The sequence below is a fragment of the Enhydra lutris genome, unplaced genomic scaffold (assembly GCF_002288905.1).
Source record: "Enhydra lutris kenyoni isolate GAN:26980312 unplaced genomic scaffold, ASM228890v2 scaffoldscaffold14, whole genome shotgun sequence".
Lineage (NCBI taxonomy): Eukaryota > Metazoa > Chordata > Mammalia > Carnivora > Mustelidae > Enhydra > Enhydra lutris.
The window spans coordinates 9128864-9145023 of NW_019154098.1; the positions used below are offsets into that span (position 1 = coordinate 9128864).

Sequence of the window (16160 nt, forward strand, 5' to 3'; positions counted from 1 at the left end):
CTGGAAGGAAATGGCAGCCTGGGATTCAAGCCTTAGGAAGATCATTAAAACACAGTTTGGTGTCTCCCCAGGACTGTCTTGAATTAACAAATCTGAGTCACCAATGTTTCACGGCATCTAGACACTTTATTGAAAGTTAGTGGCTATTTTAGAGAATAAGATTCCTTGTGGCAGCCAGAGATGGGGTTGGCAGGCTAGGCAGGAGGGTCTTAGAAGATGGTCACTTGGTGTAGCTCTTGGATCCTGGCTCTCCTGTCAGCCCAAGGTTAACCAGCCCATCCTCCTCTTCACTCTGTGCTGACAGCTCCTGCTTGGCTTCATCTGAAATAGAAGGGTGGTCCATTCAGATCAGGACTCCTCCCTTGTTTCTTCCCCCTCAGCCCTAAGAGACTTCAGCCTCTGATGGGCCTTCCCTACAAATGTTCAATGGAGGGGCATTTCCAGGGGTCGGGTACCAGGTTCATCACCAGGCTCTCGGGTCATGCTAAGAGTATAATAAGACTTGGGTTTAACAGAGATCCCCTTGGCCTTGGAGGCTAAATTCAGCATTGAGGGTCTAAAACATGGTGGGCAAGGTCACCTTTTCGTTGAATGCTGTACTCCCATGTTTAGCTGCACAAAAAAATCATGTCATTCTGAAAACCTTCAGCCCCACCACCCACCTCCCTGGGAAGCCTTCTCAGACCCTCCCTCCACTGGGCTCCTACTGGCCTGGGTGCAGACTTCCATCTCATGGTGGGGACAGCTGAGAACCATTCTCTGGGTTATGTTACTCACTCCCCCCCTCTTCTGGAAGCTTCTTAAGGGCATTGCATTCATTCTGTATTCCCAGTGCCCTCATTATGATTCGGTTTATCTCCTTAATACCTGCTCATCAGGAAGTGCAGTTCAGCGGTAAGAGGTAATAATACCTACTTCTCCCCAGCTAGAAATCCCACCCCCAGACCCCTGGTGTCCTGGCTCTGAGGCTTAATCTCTCTGAAAATTCCCCCTTCAGAACAGGAGGCCCCCCCGACAGGGAGCTCCTCATGGAGAAGGGCTGTGTTGATGGCACTCCATGACTCAGTGGCTCCAAGCACTCAACCTGGGTCTGCCACACAGTGAGCTCAGTAGATGCTGGGGATGAACTACCCGCCCGCCCTCTGCCCAGCCCCTGTCAGCTCTGGCTTCCCCACCTGCTGCTGCCGCCTTCAGAGACTGGATGTACTTGGACCAGAAGGAGCAGTCAGTGCTTTTGAGGCCCTGTCGATTGGGGAGCAGGACGCTGAGCTCCTTGTAGTTCTCCCCGCCGGCCCGTGGGATGAAGTCAGGCCAGGGGACTGCAAACTCAGGGGCTTTCCTTGAGAACTCATGCGGGTAGTTCGGATTTCTGGGAAAATGACAAGAAAGAAACATCCATGAGGGAAACATGGCTTTCCTTTTATCACTTGGGATCCCTTTCCACTTGCACTTGGTGTCCAAGGACCAAGTCCCTCGCCTTTAGGTGTCAAAGCAGGGTTTGGACCTGCCCGATCCGATTTCTGCAGCTGTGTTCTGATCTGCCGCATTACAAATGACTGAAAGTGGAAAGGCCCATTTCTGGAATTCACACAAGGTCACCATGTCCCCTTCCATCCTGTGCCCTTCTATCTGGACACCACAACCAGTCCTGGAATGTCCCTGGAATGCCTCCATTTGTCCAAGGCCTGGGAAGGAGGGTGGGCCCCAAACCAGGCCAACTTGTCTACCCGCTGTAAGCCATCTACCTTATGAAGGTGAGGCCATCCCTTGTCACGCTCAGGCACCTCTCCCCCGCTGCCACCAGCCCCTCCTCCCAGCCCCACCTGATTTCCTGACATTCACCAAATAAGCTGTTTCTCGTCCCTTCCACCCGAAGTGACTTTGCTTGTATGCTCCTCTCCTAGGCTCCTTCTACTGTCTGGCACCTTGTGTCTGAATATCCTCTTGTCCTTCAAGGCCCAGCTTCCATGTCACTTCCCCAGCGAAACATTTTCTAAATCTGAATTAAAAGAAAAGCCTTTCCACTCAATTCCCGCAATGAACTAGATAAAGTTCTACTTTGCCCTGCTTTTAATTATGGTTGGGTTTTGGGTTTTGACTGTCAGTAGGTTACGGATGATGTTTGGCAAAGAGGTAAAGGGGAAGCCATGCTTGGAGGTGGGGACAGTGACTATGCCACTGGGGCTAGAATAGAGGTATGCAGGGATGCCAAGGTAGATAAGGAAGGGTCTTGAACATCTTAACTGAATTTGATCACCTAAGACCATGGTTCTCAACTTGGGGAGTTTGTGCCCCCCAGGGGGCATCCGGCACCATCTGATAGTTTGTTCTCACAGCTGGGACAAGGTGCTACTGGCATCTAGTGGGTGGAGACCAGAGAGGCTGCTAAGCCGCCCGGGCTGCACAGGATGCCCTCACCACAAAGACTTACCTGCCCCCACATCAGCAGTGCTGAGGTTCAGAAACCCTGACCTAAAGCCAGAGAATGTGGCTGAATAAGGCAGTGTGTAGGTGGAAGCTTCCCTTCACCAAGATGAATCTACACAGACGTAGTATGGCCTAGAAGAGGGGGACTGAGACAAGGAGACCAGTAGCAGGTGACCACAACATCTAGGGGGGTTAGAGAGGGAGGCAGGCGTGATGGCCGCAATGGGCCTATGTGGTCCACTCACCCTGATCGGATGAAGTTCGAAAAGAACTGCATGATTTTCAGTGACAGACTTTTCTCCTCCAGAGTGAACTGCCCCTGGTAGGCAGGGTAGAAGGGAAGCCCGAAGGCATACTGAACATCTGCCAGCAAGTCCAGGCTGAGGAATCACACAGAAACAAGAAGAAGCAAAAGTTAAAGGAATAATAAACTACCGGAAAAGCCAAAGAGCTAAAACCCAATATTCCTCCCCAAATGAGGACTTTTCTGTCTTTATATTTAAGATTCTGGCTTAGTACTTAGTTTGTTTAGTTGAGATATGGATTGGCCTTGAATCCAATGCCCCCTTGGAGCAGATGGATGACGCCTTCTGGTTGAAGTGCTCCCATAGCTGAGCACTTACCTCTCCAGAAACGATGCCTGTAAGCGACTTCCCGAGAGGATGCTCTTTTGACCGAAGTCTAACCATGATACTTGCAGCATCAAGAGAACGTTTGTCTGTTCAAAAGAGCCTGTGTTTCAAGCCCTTCTCTGCGTTAGCCCTTGTTCATAGGACTTACACTCTCACACCCGTTCAAGGATGACATTCATCCAACTAGCCACCCCTAGTCCGGCACCCAGCACAAGACTGTTGGTCAGTTCATAGACACTATGAGTGAAATGAATAATAATAAGCAGCAGCAGGCAGGGATAAGTGTGTGGAGGCCAGATGACTGGTTGGAGTGGACAGGGCTGGAGCTGGCACTGCAGAGACCAGGCCAGGGGAACCCGGGGCCACGGGGGTGAATGCTGGGAGCGTCAGAGTGGGAAAGCTCGAAGGGACTTCATTGTGTAGCAAAGAATTAGACTTTTCCCAAAGAGAAGTCGGGCCTTTGCACCTGTGGTCATAACTTTGTTTAGGGCAGAGTCTCCCCACACTGGATTTTTCCATATATGTGGTTCCACTTGATAGCCTTAGGGTGGGGGCTAGTCATGCCAAAAGACCATGTGACTTAGGGCCACATGGTACCAGTGGACCTGGAGATGGAGACTAACCATGGGCAATGAATCAGTCAATTGCACCTAAATAACAGGGCTCTAATAAAGCCTCTGACAGTCAAGTCTGGGTGAGCTGCCCTGGTTGGGGCCACCCCATGTCCACTATCACATATCAGTGCCAACAGAGTACCCCCCCACCCCGACCACATAGGGAGGGGACTGTGGGGCTCTGTGCTTGGAACCCTCCTGGGCTCTACACCATGCCACTTTTCCTTTGTCTGGTCTCCATCCACATCCTTTCCCTGTATCGCCTTAACCGTGAGTACAGCAGTTTTCAGTTAGGTCTGTCTTTCTAGAGAATTATCAACCCAGGGGGTGGTTTGGGGAAGACCCTGCAATTGCACAGGATGTCAGAAGTGAGCATGGTCTTCTGTGGAGACTGACCTCTCCAACCTTCTAGTTGGCCCCAACTTATTGCAAGAGCCAACTCTAATTCTACAGATGAAGGAAACAAAATCCAGGGAGGTTTCCTGACTTCCCAGAGGCATGCAGTGAATCGAACAGCAGAGTCGGATCAGGAGTGTGGCTAGGGGCAGGATCTAAGGGGAGGCACCCAACCCAGGGCCCCCTTCCCAGGTCTTAGGCCTCCCCAGTTCCAAGCTGGTGACCTCTGGCAAGTTATATGACCTCCCCGATTCCCTGCTTCATCATTTTTGGAGCAGTTACATAATTAAATGCTGGCTTTATGGGGTCGTTGTGAAGACCAGAATAAGATGGTCAATGTAGTGGGTGTTTGAAAGGTAAGGAGAGTATTCTTTCTCCTCTATCCTTCTACTTGCTGTGTAAGCAGCTATCATCAGGCTAACAGCAGCATCTCAGGCTGGGGGCTCTCCAGGGTTGTCAACCATGATGGGCAGAGACACCCACTGCACGCATGTGCTGGGAAAGGGCTCGGGCTGGATGGACTTCTGAAGGGTGCAGGGGCTGGAATTCCTCCTGGGACCACCATAAGCATGATCGCCAGGGGTGCATATGACTGTCAACAGGTCATAGAGGGAATAGCCTGGGACTGATTCAGTCAGCTCAGTCAGCTCGGTCACTTAGGGTCAGTGTAACCCTGGGTGAGTCACTTGACTTAGGTCTTAGTTCGCTCATCATTAAATGCCAGGCTGAACCACCAGGGCACATGCAAACCAGTGACAAGTGCATTTCCAAGCGCCAGAGAGTATTATGATCATGGTCATTGTGCGTCAACACGGCTCCACGCTGGAAGGCGTCGTAGAATGGACGGGAGACCATGTGAGATAAACAGGGCTAAGGATTTCAACCATACACCATGGTGTCCCTTTGCAACCAGCATCAGGCACCCTGCACCCATTTAGCAAAGGTTTAAACTCACAAAGGGGAGCAGGATGGAGCAGTGGCATCAATATTAAACCTCCTCATCTCTGAGAAGCTGAGTTCCTTCCAGAAGTATTTGTGGTCAAGCACAGACAAGAGTCCAGAGCCTGCACTGGCCAAGGTGACCTGTTGGTCGCCAGCTCCACTCAGTCCTGTTTCCAGTTGCCATTTCCTGAGCAGCTGAGCTGTGCCAGGTACCAGGGTTGGACCACCCACTTTCATCTGTGTATTTCCCAGGTGATGACCCAAGGCTCAGAAAGGTTGCCACATGCCTCTAACAAGGGAGAGCCAGGATCTGGAGCTGAGTCCCCTAGACCCCAAATCCCGCTCTCTGTCTACTGTGGGCAAGGGCTGCAGATCAGCCCCTGATCCGCAGGGGGATGACCTGGCTTCTCAATGATGTTGTAAGACACAGAGGGGAAAGGAATACAGAGCAAAAAAAGCCAAGAAAATAGAAGTTGTAAGGGCAACAGAAATCAGCCCTCAGGTACACTCTTCACCCCATTATCTCCACGGTCCTGAGAGTAGACATTCTTGGAGTAATTTGTAGAGTGTTTACACTGGAGGAAAGTATGCTCAGAGAGGCCATTTTTTCGCCAAGGCCCCACGCTGGAAAGTGGCGATGCCAGACTCACATGGAGCCTGTGATTCCAAGGCCAGCAGAGCCCCTGGCCTCACATATAGCCTTAGGGGCCGCCTACTCTGTGTGAGCTGCAGAGGAAGCCGGCAGCCTGACCTCAATAGGGGATGCCTGTGCCCTCCGCTGCCCCACCAGGTTTTGCTCCTTCCCCTGCCGTGTGGACGACGGAAGTGGTCTGCTTCTCAGAGGCCCTTCAGGGAAAGTGGCCACGTGAGTTTTCCACCACTGCCCTAAGAAATGACCACAAAATGGCTCAAATCAACACACACATACTATCTCAGAGTTTCCAGAGTTTGAAGGGCAGGCACGGGTCTTCCTGGGCTAAAATCGAGGTGTCAGGAGACGTTGTTCCTTCTGGAGGCTCTGAGGGAGAAGCTGCCTCCTACTCATGGGTTGTGACAGAATTTGGTTCCTTGAGGTGGAGGACCCAGTTTCCTGTTTTCTCCCTGGTCATGAGCTGAAGGTCACTCCCACCTCCTGGAGGCCACCATTGATGACTCCTTCCCTCTGTCCTCAAAGCCAGCATGCCATCTCCCACACACTCCTCTCCCTCCCGATGATGCTTTGAAGGACTCGGGTCCTTACATTGGGCCAACATGGATGATCCTGAATAATATCCCATCTGGATAGCCTTAACAACATGTGTCAAGTCCCTTTGTCAGATAAGGTACCACAGTCACAGGCGTTGGGGATCAGGACACCAACATATCAACGGGCTGCATTTCTGTCTACTACAGTGGCCTTGTCTGCCATTTCTTCCAAAGAAAGAAGTAGTGTGGTGAACACGGTCCAAACCCGAGTTCAGTCACCTAATATCGGTGAAGGCTTGGACAAGATGCATGACCTTTCTGGACCTCAGTGTTCTCATCTGCAACATGGTGACCGGACCATGCTTCCAAATAGCCAGGGAAGGGGAGCAATAAAATATTTCAAATCTCATGCTCAGTTTCTAGCTCAGACACTCATTCCTTTTTCCTCTTTACCTGTGAGAAACACCTGAAAACTTAAGAATGAGGGTCTTTGGGGCGCCTGGGTGGCTCAGTGGGTTAAAGCCTCTGCTTTCGGCTCAGGTCATGATCCCAGGGTCCTGGGATCGAGCCCCGCATCGGGCTCTCTGCTCAGCGGGGAGCCTGCTTCCTCCTCTCTCTCTGCCTGCCTCTCTGCCTACTTGTGATCTCTGTCTGTCAAATAAATAAAAAATCTTTAAAAAAAAAAAAAAAGAATGAGGGTCTTTAATCTGAGACTTCCATTGTAGGGTTCCAGAGGGCCATGAGTTATATGTGAAACAGAGTAACACTGTATATCAACACTTTCTTGGGAGAGCCTTCTAGTTTTTCTCATGTTCCTGAGATCTGTTCCAACAGTGTGCTGGTTAATAACATCATTCTAGGGTACCTGAGGGGCTCAGTAATTTAAGCGTTCGACTCTTGATTTTAGCTCAGGTCATGATCTCAGGGTCGTGAGATCGAGCCCCACGTTGGGCTCTCCACAGGGCAAGGAATCTGCTTGAGATTCTCTCTTTCCCTCTCCCTCTGACCCACCCCCCCATCAACAAATAAATAAATAAATAAATAAAACAATTGCCTTTTGCCAATTTTCATGGTGTAAGTATTCTTGCCACAGAGAATTTCAACCTACCAAGGTGATACCATGGGCCTTGGGAGCTGGGGAAAGATGGCCCTTGTGAATGGGCTCAGGTCACCTCCAGCTGTCACAGAGACCCCAGCAGGTCTGTGTGAGGCCCCAGCAGGTCACAGGGCACTGCTTTTGGGAAAAGACCTGGCCTTCCAGCTCATAAGAGCTGTTTAACTTAAGAGCCTGTTGTGTATGAAGACTTCTGCTTTGTTTTTTCCTTAGCAGGGCTGATCTTTATCAGGATGCTGGAGTTATTTCGAGCAGTTTAAGGCAGACATCTGGAGGAAGGGCAGCCAGTGGGAGCTGTGGAAGGGGGCATTTGGGATCGGAGGACTCTGGGCCCTGGCTGAGAATCCCAGGACTGCTGGAGGGAGAAGAGGGCATTCGGATTCTGTGGCAGCAGGAGGAGATGAGGAAGAACAATCCAGGGACAGACAAGGTAAAAAGAGAAGTTTGTTAGCTGATTGGCCATGGTGGGGCTGACAGTTCATACTTATCGATTTGGGGTGCTCTGTGCTAGGTGTGATCACAAACACCCACCCCGAAGCTGTCGCGTGGGCCTGTGCTCAAGCTGGTGGTACTTAGCTTTTATTTGTCACTTACTGTCTTTGGTAAGAATGCTCCAGTCAGCCTTTCCCTCAGCTGACAGTTACTTGCTCCAGGCTCAGGCCAGGTCTGGGTCTCTCATTGTCACATGTGGGTGTGGGGGTGAGGAGAGCTCCCTGCCTGGGCTGCCGGAGCCAGGCTCCAAGCCCAATACTGCCGCTGACTGAGCCTTGGTTTTCCTCGCTGCACACTCTGATCATCTCTGTTCAGCCTTCCGTATAACATCCCTGGACGCTCCCAGACTGTAGTGGATGGAAATCCCTCTTGACAAACTGCCATCCATGGAAGAGCTATGGTCGCTGATGATGTTGGAGATGCTACCATGAGCCAGAGTATGGGAGGAACTGACTGGCCACATCTCGGGGATGACTGTGTGTGTGTGTGTGTGTGTGTGTGTGTGTGTGTGTGTGTTTATGGGGGCACAACGCCAGACGTCAGAACAAGACCTCACTGGGGCCCATTAGCTCCCTGCCTGCTGTGTGTGGTGGTCTGAACAGGGGCTGGGGAGAGAAGAGGCTAAGTCAGCCATCTGGCACGGCTCACAGTCTCACAGGAAATGCCGAGAAGCTGACATTTTTAAAAGATGTTGTGAGATGGAGGATAGCTAGATATCAAATGCTGAGATTGTTTACAGTACCTCACAAGAAGAGAGAGAGAGTGATGGCGCCTGTCTCAGGCAAGGGCATTGAGAGCAGCTTACAGAAAGTCAGAGAGAGGAATTCCTCTCCGGGTTGACTTGTGTGGGCAAGACAAGTGGGGCTTTAGTGAGGGGGTTGGGGGGAATGGCCTTGTGAGCCGGGATGCTGTTGTAACAAATGGCAGAGGCCCCAAATCTCGGGGTGGTCCCCTCCCTTGTACTGAGAAGGGCACCATGCCAAAAAGTGAAATTGGCATTTTTCCAGGCCCAGGTAAACCAAAAGTTTGGGAACAACTTCCCTGCCTGCTGCTAACTAAGGTCCTTCAGGCTCTGGTTATGTGGAAGGTGTGAGAACCAAGGTCAGAGGAATGGAAGGTCACATCTTCAAGGAGATTGGGGGACATGAGTAGCTTCTAAGCAAGCAAGCTGCAAGCTATGTTTCTTCTAGAATCATTCCTGGAGCGGTGTGAGAAGGAAGGCTTGAATTGAGAAATCAAGGGGTTACCGCATTTGTCCGAGAGAGACAAAAGGGCCGGTTCTGCTTACATCATGCGTCCCAACCTCCCCACTGGGCCATCCTCATCGTCTTCAGTCCTGCTGGTACGCACCATAGGGAGGACAGGCCTGCATTCCAACCAGCCTCAAGCCACTTTTCAGAGATGAGTCATTACACAAGCTCCTGACTTGAGCTCTGCTGCCCACACATCATTCACAGCCCTTAGGGGCTGATTAGGGAGAACAACGACCTGAGAGGGGCTCCCCTCAAGGTGAGGAGAGCGAGTGGGGAGGTCGTTCTTACACTGATCGTGGGTTGAAGATCCCTGTGCTGTGGAGAGGCTCCCTGCTCCAGAGCATCTGACTGACTGATGTGAGGGCCTGTTGTTCCAGAGATTTCTATCCCTGTTGTTCTCCCTGCAGGAGGAAGTTTGTTGACCTCACCCCCATAAAATATACTCCCTCTCTTATCTCTAGCCGGCATCTCTAAATAACTTCCTCCAACGGAAGTCAGGAACAAGGAGGAATGGAAATCCTTCTGCTTCCCAGGCTTTTTTTTTTTTTTTTTTTTTTTTGAGGGGTTGAGGCAGTGTTCACTAACTTACAAATAGAAACCTGTGACTGTGCTTCTCTTTGGGCAAATCTAATGTGGGGAAGTTCAGATTCTGCCTATGAATTATCAGGAGGCAATCATACGCTTTACAAATGGCTCTTGTTTTACAAAAAGATTCACTATGCAACCCTTTAAAAACTTAGCTCCCCAATTTACTTTAAATGATACAATTCCATCCTCAAAGCCCCAAATGAAATAACTGCATATTTTCACAGTCCTGAAAGCCCAGCGAAGTTGGGTGGTACACACAGGTGAAGTCTCGGGGGACCTGGTGCATTAACTTGAACATTTTATTTGTTTTAATTTTTTTAAAGTAAACTCTACAACCAACACAAGGCTCAAACTCATGACCCCAAGATCAAAAGCCCATGCTTTATGGATTGAGCTGGCCAGGTACCCCATAACCTGGACGTTTTATTCCCCACATAAAGCATAATGACCACTGCTCTGCAAAGGCTGAATTTTCCTGGCCTGGTGCATCCATTCCCACCAGGAAGTTATGTGTTTACCAAGAGCCAGCTGTGTTTGCCTCAAACCTGTTGATGTCAGCTGTATCTGTCCCTGTAATTGTAGAATTTAATTAAATTAATTAAATAGCACATGGCTACCCCACTTTCCAGAAATCGAAGCTGGGAATCATAGGCCATGCGTTATGTTCATGGTTTGGCAAGAATCTCAAAGGGAGCACTTTCTCTTTCCTTTTTAAAAAATTAATTATTTTTATTAACATATAATGTATTATTTGCCCCAGGGGTACAGGTCTGTGAATTGTCAGGCTTACACACTTCACAGCACTCACCATAGCACGTCCCCCCACCCCAAAGGGAGCACTTTATGACTATAGGCTCTGACCCTGCGCTGACAGACTCAAAGATGAATGCACGTTTCAGTGCACACAGAATCGATAACATGTTCAAGGTTAATATGTCTACCTTATTCATTTCTTGTGAGTTCCCATCTTAACTGACTTTTCTGATGAACCAGCTGATCATCACCCTGGATAACAGGATTTCTATTCCACATTCCATTAAGAAACCCACCTGGTTCTCAGTGAGCTGTGATTTGAGTAGGAAAGAAAAGACCCATTCTCTATCACTTGCCTTCTTGAAAATTTCCAATGCCTTTCCATCACACTCAGAAAAAATACTATCTCTTTGCCTGTCACAGTTTACAAACTCCTATGTGAACTACAGGACCCTATTTCCCCCCCACATCTCCAACCACCCTCCCCCTCTTCACCAGACTCCAGCTCCCTGGTCTCCTTCTTTATTCTCATACATGTCAAGCCTTTTCCCTTTCTCCTTCACAGGGCAGTTTTCTGAACTTCCCCTGCTTACGATGTGTGTTTTGTCTGTTCTTTGCACCCTGTCCTTAGATGTTCACCATCCCCACCCCCTAACATAAGTTAACACCGAGAAGACAGGCTCTCCCTGTCCATTGCTAGGATCTGGGGCATAGAAGGCAGCAGGCAAATATTTGTTGAATCCACGTTGGGAAGGACACACGGCACATGTCTTTATCACTAGATTGGAGTGGTCGGTTTTAGAAAATGACTCACCTCCATCAATGTTGCCAGGCCAGTGGACCCAACTCAAGAATCCAACCACTTAATATTTTCTTTGGTTTGCTAATTCCAACAAACTCCAGGAGACAGTCAACTGAAAAGATCATATTTTGAATCTGGAGTGTTAAAGGCCCCTGGAATGCACACACATGTCTAGAATGCAAATGTAGTGGTGTACAAAATGTCTTGAGTCTAGAAGCTATGGCTTTGTTTTCCAGGGTTGGGACAACGTATAAAGGAAGAATGTTACTGCCTCTTAAGTCATCTTGATTTTTTTTTTCTTCTCAGAGCCTTGTTTTTCCAGAAGTAAAAGTCACCTTAATATTGAACATCTAGAATATGCCAGGTTTTTAACATACATTGACTTGAATCTTCATACTATGAAGTAGATGTAACTATACCCATTTTATAGATGGGTAAAGTGAGAAAAACCTTGCTCAAATGTAGGCAGTTAATGAATGGAAGAGATGGAATTAAACCTCCAGTTGATTTAACTCTGAAGGGGGAGTTCTTCCATTATGCTGAGCTGCTTCTCCCCCAATCAAAGAATTATCTGGCATCCTATATGGATGTGTCAACCCAAGAGCCCTATCCCATGCCCATTCAAAGGGGACTTAAGACCCATCTCTTTGAACTGTCTTCTGCACTGTTAAAATGTGGGAATGAACCCTCAGGACTCTAGGATCAAGGACTCTGAAGGAAAGCCCTGACTGCCACACACAGTTCACATACAACAACCCCCCTCCCCCACAGCCCCATAGTGATTTCCATGGAAACACTGAACTAGCACCAGTGAGCTTACGATGAAGGGCCCCCATAGCTCCTCTTTCAGTGGCTGGCACCCAGAAACTACCTCCTTTGCAGTTGTTTTCTTGGGACCTGTCCATCTGCAATATGGATTCTTCCAGCATTACCCAGGAAACAGTGTTGGAAGTCACCTCATAGCTCTGGCTTTATGAGGGGCAGTTAGCTGGGCAGTCTGCACGCACTCTCATTTAATCCTGACACACTCCTGCAGTGGTGTTATTATTAGCTCCATCACACAAATGAGGACGCAGAAGCTTTGAGAGGTTGTCACCGGCCCAGAGGCACGCATAAGGGGTGCACCTCGGTGGATCTGTCCATGGACAGGCAATGTCAGAGAATAAATCAGTGTCCCCTCCTGCACTTGCTGGGGACCTGACTCCCAGGAGAGGGCTGGGGGCTGGGTCCCCCAGACCCGGGCTGGCCACAGGGTCTGGGAGTCCTTTGGCCCTGGGCTGCAGAGAACGGGGTGAGGGCTCCTCCCAAGAAAATACGGGGACCAGTGTGTCCTTTGGAAGGGGCTGGTTTGAGAGAAGGACTTCAACAAAGAATCCGCAGGATGGCGAAGCAGGAGACTGGCAGGGGAGGAGGGAGTCCTAGCTGCGGTCGGGAGGTGGCACGTAGAGACAGAGCAGAGAAGCCGGCCTAGAGATCCCCCTTAGCTTTCAACCTGGGAGGGGACAGCAGACCACAGCCCTGCCACCGTGAACATGGGAGAGCAGCGTGTCAGCCTAACAAGGCCAGCTCGGTAACAGAGAACCTGCCATGCTCCGTTCCCACGGTGCATTCATGGTCCGCCTGAATGGGCTCCTGTGGGGTCAGGGGCAGTGTCTGTGCAGGGGTCCTGCACTGATCAAGGACGAGTCTGGGAAATGGGCTGCCTCTTCCCTTCAGGTGCTGTCCGTAACAACGCCCTTTTTAGTGGATTCCACCAGTGGTTCTTGACAGAGGGTGGCTTTGCCCCTCAGGGACATTGGCCATGTCTAGAGACGTGTTTGGTTGTTCCAATGATGAAGGTGCTTTGGTACTGAGTGGCAGAGGCCAGGGGTGCTGCTGAACACCACACATGAACACAGGACAGTCCATCCCGACAATTAGCCGGCCTAACATGTCAGCAGCAGCAGCGTGAGAGGGCCTCGATTATAGTCAGGAGTGAAAACCCCTCTTCCTGAAACAGAGGGCTAAAGATATTAACCATGGGCAAAACTGGCCCCAAATCTCCCCAGTGAGCAGAGCTGGGCAAAAGAAAGCTGGAAAGTTTTATCCTCATGTTAGTAGCCTTGGAAACCAAAGATTCCGCGTGTTTCTCTCTCTCTCTCTCTCTCTCTCTCTCACACACACACACACACACACACACACACACAACCACACATGCACACACACACAAGCACACATCCCAGACGCAGGCACTCTTCCTCTAAATCCTTCTAGCTACACTATGGGACAAGAACTGTGACTTTCCCTGTGTGTAAGTGAGGATGCACTGAGTCTAACTTGCCCAAAGTCACACAGCTAGTGGCAGACACTCAAGCTTGGGGTTGAGGGTACAATCGAAAAAAAAAAACAAAACTGGAGTGAGGACAAGTGACAGGGTTTGGGTCTAGACTGCCGGTGACTGGCTCTTCACATTGGGCTTAAATGAAGGAGTTGGATGAAATCAATTTCCATAGTCTGTGTTTCTTTGAATCTAAATCTTAAAGAGGAAGCTTCTTCTCCCACTGTAGACTTTAGTTTCTTTGTCCCCCCCCCCCCCAGCCACGACACCCATTCCTCCCTCATGAAGGCTGGTCCTCAAGTTCAGGGATGAAAATCTCATCCATTATCCAGGAGCCATTACAGAACCACGCCATGAGGTGATCAATTAACAGGAGTCTTAAGAAAGTGGTAATGTATTACATTTTGTACCCTGGCTATGCCAGGAAAGCTAATCTATGCTCACAGAAATGGAGGTACCAGACAGATGGCTGAAAGCGTACGGCAGGCACATATATTTTAAGTCTGTAGGTTTGAGCCAGAAATAAATGAGAGGTGTGAGAGCTTCAGGACAGAGTGAGAGAGATGTCTTTTCAGGCAAAAAAGGATACACTTGCCAGCAATTAAACGGGCTAGCTTCCGTGATTCATTCATTGATTTCAGCATCTACTACCCGGATGGCACCACCCTGTGACGGTGGTGGGGGAGAGGACACAGACATGGAAGGTTGTCAAGAACGTGCTTCGGATACTTTCTGCCTCGATACACATACTCACATAGCAACAGCTCGGCCTGAGAAAGGCATGGGTGCCTCTGAGTGTCTCTGCCCTCCCAAATGGTAGAATGTGACATCTGGATGTCACTTACGGGGGACTGAGCTCTCTAACCTCCATAAACTCAATGCTTTCCTCAGAGCTCAGGCTCCAAGGTATAGAGAACGTTGCTCTCCTCCTGCCCAGGGTGAGAACACCACAGAGAACAGTGAGGAATCCATGCTCCTGACCTTTCCCACCTCCTTGTTCCCATTGCACAGATGGCAAAACTGAGCCCCAAGGAGCCTATGAACCACAGCGGAAAGAATTAATTCTTCACCTTCAAATGAGGCAGTTGGATGGACTTCAGCATGACTTCCCAAACCCCTCCTCCTCTGTGCCAGGAGGGTCCCTAGGCCCTGAGGCGTGGCGGCTGTGAGGAGCCAGGAAGCACTTGTGTGCAGGTCTGGCTCGTGAGCGTGGCTTCCTTTCAGGGACAGTTCCCTGGAACAGCACAGTGGAGCCTGGTCTGGGGAGCCCCGGAGGGGCAGGGAATGCTCTTGAACGACAGGGAATCCCAAGCTGGACGTGAGAGAATGAGGATGTGGTCCAGAGTCCGCTGGAGAGTCCACCTCCGTGGACCACCTCATGTCTAGGTCTGAGACAGACTCCTTGGGGCCCTCGCCACTCAGGAGCCTGGCCTGCAAGGCTGTTACTTTAGAGAGAAGGGTGGTGCTATGGGTTGAATTGTGTCCCCTTAAAAAGATATCCTGGAGCCCTTACCTTGGGACCTCAGACTATGGCCTGCTTTCAAACTGGGGTCTTTTCAGAGGTAACTAAGTCAAAATAAGGACACAGGGTGGGCCTCAACCCAATATGACTAGTGTTGTGATGAAAAGGGGGAAATTTGGACCCAGACACGCAGAAGGAAGGTGGTCATCTACAAGCCAAGAAATGCCTAGGAGAAATGCCAGAAGCTAGGAGAATGGCCTGGAATGGATCCTTCCAGAAGGAGCACCCTCATGACGCCTTGATTTTAGACTTCCAGGCCCTGGAACTGTGGGACAATCCATTCCCATTGTTATAAACGGCCTGTGTGCGGGACATGGCTAAGGCAGCCCCAGGAAAGCATGGGGTGGGACAAAAGCATTATTGATTCTGTGTGGAATCACATGGATCCTTCCGTCTTGTTCCGCTTGGACTGTTCTGGTCCTCAGGGAGCAGAGGCCTCTCTGCGGTTGCCACTGACTGTTCTGGAACCCAATGGCATATAAACACGTTTTAAGGCTTTTGATAAGACTCACCTTGAGACCAGACCTTGTGTTGTAATCTGTGCCTGAATAGGGAGGAAGGCAGAGAACAAGACTCCTGTCTTGGTCTCAGGTCCTGGGGGCCCTGGCATTTGGCAGACACAGCTGAGGCATATTTGCAAACTTCCCACACTGGGCCTCCCAGCCATGGGTGGTCCCTGGGTGAAGAGGGTTCCTTTCATCCCCACCCAAATGGCCGCTCTTGTCATCATCCCTTCTCTCCAAATGCCTTCTTAGTAGAACCTGCACTTGCCATTTCTTTTCTCTCCTACAACATGGGGGCGGTCGGAATTATAAATAGTCTGCTTAGAACTGCACAGTTTAGTGGGAAGAGCGTTCAGGGTCTCCGAGAAGGTGTAAGCACGTCACGGCTCGACAACAAACTGTTGCTGGTCCTTGCGGGAAATCCCACGGGACTCCGTGAACCTCCGACTCTTCATCTGTAAAGTAGCAGCGACCATTTCAACGCTGCCAACCTCACTAGGATTCTGGATGTTTCTGTGAAGTGTTCAACAAGCCGACTAATCTACTGGGGGGCAGGGGAAGTAGTGGGTGCCGAGGGAAACGAGAGCGTCGTGAGGACTGCGTCAGTCCCCCAGGACTGT

At 50.1% G+C, this 16160-nt stretch overlaps 1 protein-coding gene across 1 annotated transcript in view; it reads right to left on the reverse strand.

Annotated features, from left to right (window-relative positions):
* Positions 1-220: 220 nt before the first annotated feature.
* LOC111146558 (thyroglobulin) overlaps positions 221-16160 on the reverse strand; it is a 238337-nt gene continuing 222397 nt past the window's right edge. Inside the window, exons 46-48 of the mRNA XM_022502145.1 lie at positions 2673-2807; positions 1176-1369; positions 221-321 (exon numbers count right to left, since the gene is read on the reverse strand). Coding sequence (XP_022357853.1) covers positions 221-321; positions 1176-1369; positions 2673-2807 — 430 coding nt within the window. The remainder of the gene's footprint in view (positions 322-1175; positions 1370-2672; positions 2808-16160) is intronic.